The sequence below is a fragment of the Momordica charantia genome, assembly GCF_013281855.1.
Source record: "Momordica charantia cultivar OHB3-1 chromosome 8 unlocalized genomic scaffold, Mcharantia_2.0 BLBB01000008.1, whole genome shotgun sequence".
Lineage (NCBI taxonomy): Eukaryota > Viridiplantae > Streptophyta > Magnoliopsida > Cucurbitales > Cucurbitaceae > Momordica > Momordica charantia.
Window position 1 is genome coordinate 1,526,739 of NW_028275166.1, and position 14,711 is coordinate 1,541,449.

At 33.6% G+C, this 14,711-nt stretch overlaps 3 protein-coding genes across 3 annotated transcripts; 1 reads left to right on the forward strand and 2 right to left on the reverse strand.

The window, feature by feature from the left end:
* Window positions 1–1,258: 1,258 nt before the first annotated feature.
* LOC111004918 (small ribosomal subunit protein eS6) lies at window positions 1,259–3,597 on the reverse strand. The gene is made up of 6 exons (XM_022276194.2): window positions 3,465–3,597; window positions 3,319–3,383; window positions 2,654–2,711; window positions 2,456–2,564; window positions 2,057–2,329; window positions 1,259–1,656 (listed from the first exon to the last, which is right to left on the reverse strand). Exons 1-6 carry the CDS (start codon window positions 3,468–3,470, stop codon window positions 1,418–1,420), a joined length of 750 nt encoding a protein of 249 aa, XP_022131886.1. The 5' UTR covers window positions 3,471–3,597; the 3' UTR covers window positions 1,259–1,417.
* Window positions 3,598–5,533: 1,936 nt separating this feature from the next.
* On the reverse strand, window positions 5,534–6,906 carry LOC148209372 (plant cysteine oxidase 4-like). The gene is made up of 5 exons (XM_088128165.1): window positions 6,698–6,906; window positions 6,480–6,622; window positions 6,234–6,390; window positions 5,950–6,153; window positions 5,534–5,877 (listed from the first exon to the last, which is right to left on the reverse strand). The coding sequence occupies exons 1-5, from the start codon at window positions 6,834–6,836 to the stop codon at window positions 5,756–5,758; spliced, it is 765 nt and encodes a 254-aa protein (XP_087984291.1). The 5' UTR covers window positions 6,837–6,906; the 3' UTR covers window positions 5,534–5,755.
* A 4,709-nt stretch (window positions 6,907–11,615) lies between these two features.
* Window positions 11,616–13,588, forward strand: LOC111004919 (14-3-3-like protein). The gene is made up of 4 exons (XM_022276195.2): window positions 11,616–12,207; window positions 12,429–12,551; window positions 12,792–12,908; window positions 13,320–13,588. The coding sequence occupies exons 1-4, from the start codon at window positions 11,722–11,724 to the stop codon at window positions 13,377–13,379; spliced, it is 786 nt and encodes a 261-aa protein (XP_022131887.1). The 5' UTR covers window positions 11,616–11,721; the 3' UTR covers window positions 13,380–13,588.
* Window positions 13,589–14,711: the final 1,123 nt, after the last annotated feature.

A 14,711-nucleotide genomic window follows, 5' to 3' on the forward strand; every position in this document is an offset into this window, starting at 1 on the left:
CCGATCACTCTTCGGGACAGAATGAAAGAAGGGAGTTTGTTAGTTTTGTGAAACTTTTCAAACCAACTACAGTTACATTGGTTTGGAAGAGGAAATGAGTGGAACTTGGTTTTAGAGAGCTATTTTAGAACGGAGAGAGGGAGGCGAAAGTCAATATATTTACATTGGTTTCAAATTCTCCCTTCAAAAGTGAACCTCTGCATTCAAAGGAATAACAGTTTTCTTCCCTACTTTGAATAATTGACAATCTCTCTTAGGTTTGTGTAGTGATATTCTATTTTGTTTTCAGGAGTATATGATCATTGTCAAAGATATTCTATCTTTGACTCTTCCTCCACTCTGACATTTATATAAATCTATTTTTTTTGTTCTGAGTATATGATAATTGATATTGTAATTGTGGGGTGAGAATTCAAATCTTCGACTTATGGAAAAAATTTAAGTGTCTTAATTATTAAGTTATCTAAGCTCACTCCATTAGAAGACTAAGAAATGTGCATTTTCTAAATCACATCATAAATATTCCTTTGTCATTTAGTTCTTTACATAATTGCATTATAATTAATATATGAATAATGAAATGGTAAATGACCTCTTTCACCCTCTCGATCTTATTTCTTTTCCTCGCCTCCCTCGCTATTATTCTGAATATGGTAAATCCAATCAGCTGTATAGTAAGAGATCTTGAAGGGTATTTGACAATGGATAGTGATGAAAGTAATAGATGACGAAGCAACTTAGAATAACCAAACAGCCGATTCTTAGAAACCAGTGCAGTGTTATAATCATAAGACTCGCCACTGTGAACGTTGTAAAGATTTGCATCAATCAATGAGTCACCGCAACTGAAAACCATAAAGGCACTCCAACTAAAAGATCATCTCTCAAACTCCATATGTTAAAAAAAATTAAAAAAATTAAAACTTCAAAATTTGAAATGATCGGGAAAAACCTGTTTAGAATGCTTCAACGAAATAGGGATCAAGTGGTTTCTTTTAACCAAAAATGAATTATTAGAAACTGAATTTATACTTTAAATTATACTATAAAGCATACAAGTCAATTTTCATAAACTCAAACTCATATAATCCATAAATAAAATAAAAATTAATAACCTAAACCATACCAACTTGTAGTTTTACTCTCTACTTATACTAACCATAAACACATCCACAGAAATTGAAGAACAAATGAGAATTAGTCTGCTTACCACGCTGTATTTTCAAAATTCATCTCGACTATCATAAAATAAACTATGTGAAGAAATGATCGTCAATTAGGAACCGAAAAAACAAAGCATTCCAAAAGTCATGTCGCCATATAAGCAGAGCCGCAAAAAGTAGTACATCCTTTTAAAATCAAAACATGGCAAATATAAAAGATAACAGAACGCTGACACATAAATAACGCAAAAAAACTAAGCAGCAACAGATGGCTTAGAAGCAGCAGAGAGCCTGGACCTCTTCTTGGCCAAACTCTCGCTACGGCGTTCTCTTTGCTCCTTCAACCTAGAGGCCAGCAGCTTCTGGTACTCGGCGGCCTCAGACTTGGCCTTTGCAATTCTCTTCTTCTTCTCAGCAATTCTTCCTCGCTTCCTCTGCAGGGTCAGTGGGGTGACCAATCTCTGAATCTTGGGGGCTTTGCTAACCTTTTTCCCTGCAAATCAAATAAACCATCACAAAAACCCGGTTCCAGAATGCATGGAACTGAAAAAACAATTTGTAGAGGTAAATTTCTACTAATCACCAAAATGAGGGGAGGACTAATCCATCTGGATGGGTGACAGGCCAAATTGAATGACAATGATTACATTGTCAGATAGAGGTTTATCCAGAAACGTTGGAGCCTTCGAAACTATACAGATAATAGTTTATTATAGATATGTTTTATCCTACTATCTATCCATTTTTGAAGAAAACACTTAACCTCGCCTGTACTTAAAGTTTAAAACACAAACCACCCTTCTGATTTTCCCCTCTAAATAAAAGAAAGCTATAAAACTTGGGTGGCAGAAAAAAATGAATATAAGGACAGGCAAAAAGAAAGTAAACCATACCAGCTTTGGTGGTGAATGTTCTACGGTATGTGTTAACATACTTTCGAACATCATCCTCCTTTGAGAGATTGAAAAGTTTGCGGATCTTGGATGCCCTCTTGGGACCCCTCATTCTTGGTTTCTCGGTATCTGTCAAACCAGGAAGATCATTGTCACCCTTCTTCACAATCACCAGATTCAGGACAGAAAGGTCTGGGCTGACAATGCATCCACGCACAGACTTCCTCCTGCGTTCACCGTTACGCCTTCCATAACCACGGAAACAAGGGGTACCTGGCCACAAGTTAAATAGCTCCTTATATTATTATAGATAGTGCTAAATGATTGAAAACAAATAATATTCACCATATATTTGATTATATGACTTAACCATACACTAGCATAAACAGTTCCACAAACCTCTGTGAAGTAAGAGACGAACACGGCCAGGGGTCAAAACTCCCTGTTTCATTGGGAATCCCTGCTTGTCACATCCTCCCATAATCTTGAAAACGTAGCCCTTGAATTCCTGAAAATATAAAAATCTTCAATTAATAAACTCAGTCACAGCAACTAAGAACTAAGATTTCATTTATTGGATGACAGGGGCACACGTACCTCTCCAAGGGAATCTCCACTGACCTCCTGAGAGATCCTCTTGTCAAAGAAAGCACGGCTAAACAAAGACAAGGAATAATTTCAGTCCGAAAAGACATTAAAACTAGAGTAAAATGATGACAATTTTACAGACAAAAAATGAAATAGCTAAAAAGGGGGAAGGAATACACAAACAAGCTATGCATCCACAACTACCAATGACATCACTGCAGATACATTTCCAGCGATAACAATATATAAGCTATTTGAAGCCTTCAAGAAATCGTGCCGAACATTAACTCTACAGTTTAAACTATAAACATATTTGAATTAATTATCTCAACACTACCCTAACGATAAAATGGGAGCCATTATATTAATTTGACAGCTCAAAAGCCCTAGTTCCAGACAAGATTATTATTTGGAATCAAGAACTCAGCATATTATTTCATGCTTCAGTAAACTTCGGTCGAAGAAATCCGAATACGTACTTGACAACATTCAATTTTTCCCCATTAAGCATATTAACCAGCAAATATAAACTCCCCAAAGACAAATCCTATGTATTTATGTAAGGTTAACAACATGAACATTTGAAAGAAGGTGGAAATGACAATTCATCCACACGGAACAAACATTCGTGATTAAAATAATATAGTGAAGAATAAGGGAATGTGAAAGCTAACAGCTTCTGGTCATCGTCGATTTCGAGCTTCTTCTGGCATCCAGTAGTCGGATTCGCGATATTAAACTGCAAATACGAGAACTCAGAATTAGAGTTGCAGCAAAATAGAGAAAGTAGCCATGAAAGAGAGACATCTAAGAGCCGAACCTTCATCTTCAAGCGCTGAGATTGTAGTAGAGGCAGAGGCAGAGGCGGCCGCAGACGAGAGACGAATAAAGCAGCAAGCCAGGTTAGGGTTTTAAAACCTTTGCCTGTTGGCAGTATATATATGCTGTAAATCAGCGGGCCCAATCTATTTAATTCTGGACTACCCAGCCCAAGACCCAGAAATCTACTAAGCCCAGTCCATCAAAACTCTTTTTTTTTTTAAATTATTTTCTTTAAATTTTAATTACAAAAGTAAAGGGAAAAAATTAAAAATAGCTTAATAAATAGTTTGAATATCACTGAGTTTATAGTTCAAGAATATAAAGTTTAAAGTTCAATTAATTTAAAAATATATGCATAAAGTTTAATTATATATTGATATAATTACCGTTAATTAATATTTGAGTCAACTATCAATTATATGGTTATCACATAAAATAAAAATGGGCACTTACAATTATGGCAAAAAATTTTAGAAAAATAGCACATTTAGCATATACATTTAAGTTTTGCAAAAATAGTAAAAAAAAATTAAATCGAATGCTTAAATAATAAAGTTTCAAATATACCGTAAAGCCCAAAAACAAAGTCTGATATGATATATGTTTCTAATACATCTTTTATATACATGCAATATGTATGTATTGATCTACCTTATTATTGAGGTATATACCAATTATCACTAAGCTATGCTCGCTTTCGCCATCTAATATATACTTATTATATGATTATCTGATTTTGATATATCTCTCATATACATGCAACATGTATGTGTTGATTTATCTTATTGATTTACATGATTTGATCAACCATATTATATCATATATTTATTTACAGCACTATCTAAATATCAGTCGGCAAGAGAAGCTGCAATCAAAGAAATTAGGGATCACCAAAAGACTTGTATTCTTTCGACATATGTGGAAAAAATTCCAGGTACGAAAATATTATTCTATTGTATTTTATATTAAATTAGACCAGGTATATTATAACCTATGCCCCTAAGTTCATTCACGTTATTTTTAAAATTGAATTTTAAAATATTTTTTCTTGTTAGTATTACTTATATAGCTGGTTGGAAGTATTGTTAACCTGTTATTTGTATGGATAAAATATTCTTGAATAAGTATGCTAACACTCTATTTATGCAGTTATACATTATATGCAAATGATCAAATATTCATCTTGACTTTTCTGTAGTTGGTTTAGGTAACAATTTTTTTTTATAGAGGTGCTTGTTTAAACAAGTAAAACAATGTCTGGGTGATTGTAAGAACTTTGTCATTGTTTCTAATTAACACGATCATTATTGTTTCTAATCAATGGCTAAAGTGCTTCCTATATATGCATGATATTTTTATTTCTATTTTAAGAATTTGAAGTTGAAGTACGTGCTTCAACTTGGCAAAACAATGACAAGATATTGTATACGATGACAAGTTGAATAATTTTGTATACTTCTCATGTGATTTGATATAATGTTTTAGACTCTAAATTTTACTAGCGCTTGTTAGAGTCAAATGCACGGGACATACTCTATGTGATGATTTGAAATTAGTAGGATTTTTCAAATTGTCTCTGGCTATTCATCTTGTAGAAGATATAATGTAATGATAGTTAATATATCATGGAGTTTAAATGCTACCATAAAAAATATTAAGTAATTGTTGGAAAGTATCAAGAGAGTGTTGTTGCGAGGATGGTTTTATGAGTGAAAGAACTATGCATATGTTTAAGTTATTAAATTTACTAATAAGCAGAAAAAGAGTCAAAGTTTAAATTGAGAATCCGCCTACTCTACAAAGTAAATATATTATCAATGGGACATTTTCAATAATTTTTTTATAGATTTTTCTTCCGTTATAGGTTTATTATGTCAAGAATGTTGAGTACTAGGGTAATTGCTTGATGAAACAAAACATGTAAATCTCGCTAAATCGTCAAAATGAACATAACTCAGCGGTAATTGACATATATCTCCAATCAAAAAATTGTGAGTTCGATCTCCCACCCCTAGATGTCATACTCAAAAAGAAAAAAAAAATCTCGCTAGATCGAAGTTGCACTGGTCAGATGTGGGATATCTTACAAATATTTTGTGCTCGTGCATCGTGCTAATACAAGGCACTTCTTGTCTAATATTGTTTCACAATACTAATTCCAACAAACATTTTATATGTTATAATCACCCCACCCACCTAACTTCTCCGTAGTACCGAAATAGGAAAGGGATTTTGGTTGTATATCCACAAATACAATACCAAACCACTTCACTTTACTTGCAATGTAATCTAAAAATACTGATGATATGTATAAGCTCGGTCACCTTTTTTTAGTATTGGAGAGCCAAGATAGGGTGCGCCTGCCACCACTAAATCATCTGGCTGATTTATCTCCTCTGGCATAGAGTAACCTGAACCAAATTCAATCAAAATTAATTACCATAGACTCAAATAGTAAATTTGGAGCATAGGTCAGGAATTACCCGGAAGAGAGGGAATGGGGAAGTCAGAGAAATAAGTTGAAGGTCTACCAAGCTGTTGGGAGTACGGCGGAGACAAGACATCCAAAATGGCACACTGCGAAAGCGCCGTAAAGGAATGAATGTTGCCTCCACTTCTCGGAAACAGCACCGTCGCTTCACATGGCGCGCTCCTCACTCTCTCAATCACCTTCCTTCCCAACCCAACTGCATGCACCGCCAACCACCAAAACCATCTCAAAAATATATTTATGTACTGGTTGGTAATTAAATTGTAAAATTCTTACACGTTGGGCAAGCGCAAGCAGAAGCTGAGCCGTGAACTTTTACCCAATCGTACGCTTTGACGTCGACGGAGCCGTACAGAAGCTTGCTAATAACCGTCATCCCCGGATGGTCGTGGAGGGGCAGCGCGCCGCCTATAGGGAAACAAAATATTCCAATCTGCACACAACCAACAAACAATCTGAAACATTTCTTCAAAATTTCACTCTGAAGAGAAAATAATAATGCAATTGATTTAATTAACTGACAGAGAAGTAGTCGCATTCGTGGATATGGATGTAAGTTAATTCAGAAACTCCTTTGGCATAAATCAGCCCCGTGGGGCTCAAAATCGAAGATCCAGCAGCCTCCCCAAACTCATCAATTCCAACATCTACAGCTTTAATTTCGTCTGCATCGTCCAATTATTAGGGTTAATTATTGGGTTTTTACAACCAAAAAAGAACAAGAAAAAGAAGACTTGTACCGAGATGGGTTTTGAGGCAGTGTAACTGTTGAAAAGTGGGAAGCTGTCTATGAGAAAAAATTTCATTGCAGACATCATACAGCAATTGCACTTTATTCTTTGCCATGATTGATGAACTTTGTTTGATATATTTGCCCATCAATTATCATATCATTAAATAGAGAGGAGAGAAGAAGAGAGAGAAAATGGCAGACTAGAAAACATGTCAACTAAACCTGGGGCTGGGTCTGGATTCTTATTTGGCTAAGCCATATTACGGTGGGCTAATTCTAATGGAAACACTACATAATCGAATGGATGCCATTTCTTCTAAGTCAATGCACCAGCCATCTTAAAAACCTGGAATTTTCTTCCTTCCCAAGTGATTATCTTTGATTTTATGTCCCCAAATTACCTCATCTCTGTATACTTCCCAGCTTCATGATTAACCCCAAATGGAAATTATAAATATAATGCACCTTTGAATTTTTCAAATAATTTGGTGTGTATAATATAATTCAAGTGAAATGTTATTGTCCATTGGGTAGATTTTGGGTTAATTATGTGGCTTTCCTTGTTATCAATATTCAATTACATATTAAATTGGACAAAGTTTAAACATATAAACTTGTCACACAAATTACATTATTTTTTTTACAAAAATCGTGAATACAAAATGTTGGATGATAACTGTGTCGTGTTCAATAAATAACATTTCAATAATTTTTTTGTGTTAATTGAAATATAGAATATGATATCAAGTATCTTCAAATTAAACAAACTACTGCTTTAAATATATAAAAAAAACGTTTGTAGTTTGGAAGTTTCATAAATAGTCAAACAATCTTATCAATAGTACCTTGAACTATATATACCAGTTATGTATCCATAAAGTCGTTGGCCATGTCATTTGATAAAAGTGATAGAGCCCACACCACACTACTTTAATTGCCAAAATATCCTCTGAAATTTGCATTTCCACAATTCTAGTAGTAGGAAGACAATCATAAGTTTTGGTAGGTGATGCAATATATTTTTCTTCAGCCTTGAGTATAACATGAAAATCTCCGAGGCAAATCGCAATAATAATAATAAGTTTATCAACAATTTCATTGATTTGACTTATATATTTCTCAATGCTTGGGTTGGTGACTTCTTGATGGAATACAATAAGAAGAACGGAGTTCAAGAATGTTCATACGAGATGGAAGAATATTGATTCTCCAGAGACAACTACAATCCAACCCGCTCACAGGAACCAAATTATAAATATTATAAAGTAAGAAAAGTGGGAAAGAAACCGCGAAAGAATCATATGGTAGTTAGAGTGTAAGGAATTAATTAGTTTTATGTAACAAAATTTAATTAGTTTTATGTAACAAAATAAAGAAACACGTTGGTGGAAGTTCACGAACTTTAATTTTTTAAATAATAATTATCAAATACTTTGTAAAAATAAAGATAAATACGGTCAACTTAAGCTTAGTTTAGTTTAACTGATTAATAGATACCTATTTCGAATCACTAACTCTTATGCATCGATAAAAATAAAGTAAAGAAAAAAGAAACAGAGATAAATACTAGATAAAATAGTGAACGGTTTTGGGATTAAAAAAATTAGTGAAACAAAATATTGGCAAATGGCAGTGTTAGGGAACTGCATAAAAGAGGAAAAGGATAGCAAACAAGTTGTGGAAGGAAGCAGAGGCACCACGACAAGAGATACCGTGGAGGTGTGTTTTTTTAGCATTACAAAACAGTCACAGCAGCACATCGGAAATTACGAAGATGGATCCCCACAAATTGAAAATATCCCTCTTTTTTATAAATACTTTTTCATTAGGGTAGCAAGTAAATCCTAAACTTATAAAAATGTAAGATCATCTCAAATTTGGATTCGAAATATCCGTCCACTATCATAACATACAAATAAAAATTACACAGTGAAAAATGTGTTTGAAATATATTTATGGTTTTAAATTTTTCCTAGATTAATTTTAAGATTATTTTATTTTGGTGTCTAAATTTTAAGTGGGTTATATTTTGGTCTACTAACTTTTAAAATATATATTTTAATTACTAAATTTTTAAAAGATAATCAATTTTGTATTTACAAAGTGACTTCGAGTACGTGTATAAAGGGTACTGGATGAGAATATTTACCAAATACATATAATGAATGTTGGATTAGTAGACATTAGATGACAAACTGTCAAAGCGAGCATAACTCAACGATAATTGACATATACCTCCAACCAAAGATTGTGAGTTCGATCCACATCCTCACATGTTGTACTAAAAAAAGTGGCAAAATAATATAGTAACCATCAAAATTATTATTCTTAAAAAATTCAAAGACCAAATAATTATTTTTTTAATAATTTTAGGGACAACCATTATATTGACCTAGTGCTCAAGAATCCATAAGAACAATAAAAATTTATAAGGAAATGAATTCAAACTACAAATTCATCTCCCTAAAATTTAATATCCTATCATCATCCTATTATTATGGGAGAATTCTATTTTTTACCCTTGGAAAAATCTCCCTCTCTTATTTAGATAACCAAGCTAACATTCTTTTTTTTTTCATTATATTTTTGGTGGTTTTGAGATGTGAATTTTACAAATAATAGTCCTCTACTTTCCAAGTCGAATTTGAAGCATCCATATTCGATACTAGACATAATAATCTAATTAGTTGCAATTGTGTCAATCTAACCATAATTCAACTTGATAATTAAGGTAATATGATGAGAAAGTCGTTAATTCAAATTCCCACCCTCATGTCCTAAACAAAACTGCAATCGAAGTCTTTCCTATTGTATCCTAAGCTTTTTGACTTTTCCTCTTTTTATGCCAATTTTTCTTTTTCTATTCCTTGCCTTATATATGCTCATCTTTCTTTTTCATTTTAATGATATGATTGAATTTTAGATTGGAAAGACTTCTAACTTTATTTGATTGAGTGACTTGTGGAATAATTTGAATTTAAACCATCAGTTTACAAATTAACATGAAATCTAAAGTTTAAGCAGGTCCATTGGATAAATTTAATTTATATATTGAATATCTATTATCAAGTACATTTTTTAATTTTTTAATTTGATGAATTATATATTGTCATGGGTGAAATAAAGTCCCGATTGACGACTAACTACATGACATTTTAGTAAACCAATCTAAATCAAATAAATCCCATGAACTTAAAAATGTTTTAGAAGGTCGAGCTCTCAGGCATAGGTTTATGAGTTGTGTGCATGAGTTGCATGATAAAGATGGCAAATCAATGGATTGAGCTTGAGGGTAACTTCTTGGACTGAACCATGGGGCTAAGACCCTCGGGTCGACTAGTCCTTAGGCTGAGCCCCAAGGACACCCTTGAGCTAGCCAGATCCCTCGATTATTTTTTAGGACCAGTCGAACCGTCAAATTAAAAGTTCTTCAATCTGGTTCCAGATAATTTACATAAACTGTTGATTTACTTCATTGACATAAAGGTACAAACTAGTGAGTTACACTTTAGATCTTGATCAAACCATTACTATTGACTTTTTCATAATAATCAATTACTAATTATCAATTAATTATAATATAAATAGTTCAACGTTAATTGACATGTATTTATGTACTTCTTCCTTCATAGTTGGAAGTTCGATCTCCCATGACTTCAAATTGTTGTACTAAAAAAAATGACTAATTAACAATTAATATAAGTGGAATGATATATATGCCCTGTTGTTTCACACTACTTTTATAATTGCATCATTTAAGAAGTATTCTAATTAACTAATCACTATGTTTTGAAGTCAATGCGAGCATAATTCAGCTTTAATTGACATATACTTCCAATCAAGTGGTTGAAAGATCGAATTCCCTCCCCAATAAGTTGTACTAAAAAAATCACTATGTTTTGAAAATCATACACCAACAAATTAACTTCAAATCATCCAATTTGTCACTTATTACTTGGAAAATTTTGCCCACAATTTTTATTTTTTATTTATTATTTTTTTAGTACAACATATTGAGAAGGGGATTTGAACTCACAACCTATGGGTTTGAGGTATATGTCATATGTCTGCTTTGGCCCGCAATTTTTATTAGACCAAAGAACGAAGTTGGAAAGCTACATGACTATATAATATATGTTTGGATATCACAGGAATGAAAATATTATAGAAATTTGAATTTGTTTCATGATTTTTTTTTAATAAAGCGAGTTTATGATATATATATATTTTTTGAAATATTATGATTTGTATATATTAATACACATTACAAAAGTCAACATGAACATAATTGAGTGATGATGGGTATTTACTCCTATTGACATAGGAGATTTAAACTCATATATCCCATAGGCCTACATAACTTTGTTTAATGTCCAATACATGTCAATTTGAGTAGGCGATGGTGTATTCTCCGCCCTCCATTTGTTAGAACTAAAAAACAAAAAAAAAGTCTAACACATGAACCAAACAAACTCAATTTATTAGCAATTTGACCTAAACTAAAGAAACAGCATGCAATTGGAGGAATCCCAACTGTTGGATGAGCTACCATTTAAATTTTAGAACTAAAAATAAATATAAAAATAATTCTTAAAGAAAAAGGAAAAAAAAAAAAAAAGGTAAAGAGTTGGGTCGAGTCAACAGAGAATGCCCTCCCTTTCCTGCCCTTGCTTGGCCCTTTAATTCAAGAAGAACGCTTCTTTTTTTAGTCATACAAATTAAATAAATAAAATAAAAAAAATCCCTTGCCAGCTGCCAAAAACAAAAACGGTTTTTTCTTTTTTCTTTTAAAATAATATTTGAATTTATTTATTATATATACAGACAGAATTGTGGGATCCAACGGCTGAGGTTGCATCCCTCAAATCTCTCTCCATCTGAACCGCAATTATCGGTCCACTACTCCCGAAAAAGGGTTCGCATCCGGCCCTCATAAGCCCACCTCTTCCACTCTCCGTCTTCCTCTCCTCTCCTTCCCATTTCCCCTTTCACACTTGATCCCAGATCACCAAACCTCAGATCTATTCTCCAATGGCTGCCGCCCCCTCGCTTCGTGAGGAAAATGTTTACATGGCGAAGCTTGCCGAGCAGGCCGAGCGCTACGAAGAGATGGTCGAGTTTATGGAGAAGGTTTCCGCTTCCATCGACAAAGAGGAGCTCACCGTTGAGGAGAGAAATCTCCTTTCCGTCGCCTACAAGAACGTCATCGGTGCTCGCAGGGCTTCCTGGCGAATCATTTCCTCCATCGAGCAGAAGGAGGAGAGCCGAGGCAACGACGACCATGTCTCTGTGATCCGTGACTACAGATCCAAAATTGAGACCGAGCTCTCCAATATCTGTGATGGAATCCTCAAACTCCTCGATTCCAGACTCATTCCCTCTGCCGCCTCCGGAGATTCCAAGGTCTTTTACCTCAAAATGAAGGGCGATTACCACAGATACCTCGCTGAATTCAAGACCGGAGCCGAAAGGAAGGAGGCCGCCGAAAGTACCCTCACTGCTTACAAAGCCGCTCAGGTTTGCTTCTTTGAATTCCGATCCATTTATTTTACTGCAATTATGTCTTATTTTCCTGCTGTTTTATTATTATAGTGATCGTGTTTTCGATTTTCTATATTTTTGTTCTAGTTTTCTTGATTTAAAGTCTTGATTATGTAAAATTGTTGCCCCTTCTTTTAATTGGGAGGTCCATTATTCTATCGAGTAAAAATTGAACGAACTTTTAATCTGCTTTACAGGATATTGCAAATGCTGAGTTACCTCCTACACATCCGATCCGACTTGGATTGGCCCTTAACTTCTCTGTATTCTACTATGAAATTTTGAATTCACCTGACCGTGCCTGCAATCTTGCAAAACAGGTTAGTCTACCATTTCAATATATATATGGAATCTGTGTTTAGTATAAATTTATCCTTACGTTATCTTTTGCCTGCTCGGGAAAAATTTTGGCATTGGAATCATCGTATAGTTGCTTGGTTGTTGACCGAGAATCCAATACTGGAATGCTCTGCTTTAATAAATCTTATGTAACAGTTTCTTTTAATAAATTGATGTCAGATTACCATTTTATTCATCTGTTGTTTTCATGCTTAAACCAGGCCTTTGATGAAGCTATCGCTGAGTTAGATACCCTTGGCGAGGAATCCTACAAAGATAGTACTTTGATTATGCAACTTCTTCGCGATAACCTCACCCTCTGGACCTCCGATATGCAGGTACCGAAATTGAATCCAGCCCACTTCGGATTTGTTAAAGATTTATTTGGAAAAAATCTAAATCAACTATGAAGTGGTTTAATTTTTTTTAATTAACTGTCGTACAAGTGATAACATTATTGCAAATTTAAAACATATGTAGAGTAACATATTTATCCAAGAAGCTATTTAGAAGAGCTATTATAGCTGATCACTAGAATCTATCATACAATCCAATCGATGGGTGACCCTGAAGATTACAGAATTTTAGCCTGAAACATCTGTCGTAAATTTCTAATATTTGTTCAAATGAAGTACCGAATGGAACATTTATTTTCTTCTTTCCATTTCTATGTTTTTAAGAGCCCACCAAGCTTACTAGAATTACACCCTTTTACGATCTAATATTTGTTTTCATGATTTTCATTATAGGATGACGGTGCCGATGAGATTAAAGAAGCTCCTCCGAAGCGCGAGGATGAAAAGCAGTGAGATTAGTGGCTCCCCAAGTAGGGTTAAACTTCTCCTTTATATGTTTTTGATAGGAGAAGATGCTTGCTTGTTGTTGCTTATTTGGTACTCTCCCGAGTTCTAAGGCTCTCATGTCATTTGTTGCCGGATTGTGACCCGAGCTACAAAACCTTGTTTACCTTTTCTCATTAATTATTATATATCCTAAATCAGTCTTTGTTTTCTTCTCATTTTCATGTTACTGTTTGTTTTGCATTTACAAGAAAGCATTTTGTGTCTTCAAGTTGATGCTTATCGACGTTGATAGCATTGACTTCTATTTTGTCGGCAAGTTAATGGCTTGTTGAATGGGGTTCTCTCTACCCACTTTTTTCGTTGACGATTATTTTGCTTTAAAATAAATTGTGTTTGTGGTTCTCGTATTAGATGATGATTATTCCGAAAGCTTCTGTTTGGTAGTGCATAATTTCTTATTCCATCAAAAGAACTCGGGGCATCTTATTCCCAGAAGAAAAAAGGTTCATTTTTCAATCCTGAATTAATTTTCACTAACATTTTGCACTATGTAAACATACAACAGGACCCTTATGTTGATAATTTGTAACTATTTCACCTATAATTTTAAGAATATTGTAAAGATCGTTATGTTGATAATTCGAGCAGGTAGTTTAGTTTACATTTGACATGGAATGTATGAGAATTAAGTTTTCGTTTGGTTTAGCAAAGTAAATATTTGAACCATTAATAAAAACTTTAAACGGGAGAAGTCAAATTAAATGCAAGGAAATAAGATCTTAAATGCCAGAGGTAGTTGACATCTTTTTCCATAATTTTTTAAAGATTGAATTTATTGGAATAAAAAATTGAAAATTAAATTTGGACGTTGATGCAATGTAACTCACAGAATGAGATTCGCACGGCGAGATCTTCCTCCATTAGCCGCTCTTTGGAAACTGATGAACTATAAAAATTTGTTCCTCTCTTTAAACACAAGGATCTCGATAAATAAAGGGGATTCCAATTAAATATATTTTGACAATTGATCCATTATTAGTGGGTTTATTCTCTCTTTTTTTAGTAAAATTAATGGGTTTATTCAATGGTTTTAAACAAGTTTATTCCAACTCCTTCCTCCTTTTTACATAGAAATCGGAAGGTAATTCATTTTGTGGGGAGAAGTTAGGATTACTTTTTATTTGTTCTATTCCCCTTTACTTAGAATGTACACCCTAACTCAACTTTATCACTAGAAGAAAATGATTTTTTTTCCCTCCAAACATAAGATAAAGATGCTTTTACTTGAACAAAAACGCTTGTATGGTAGGTATTATTTGTGTTAATTTATCACTTTTA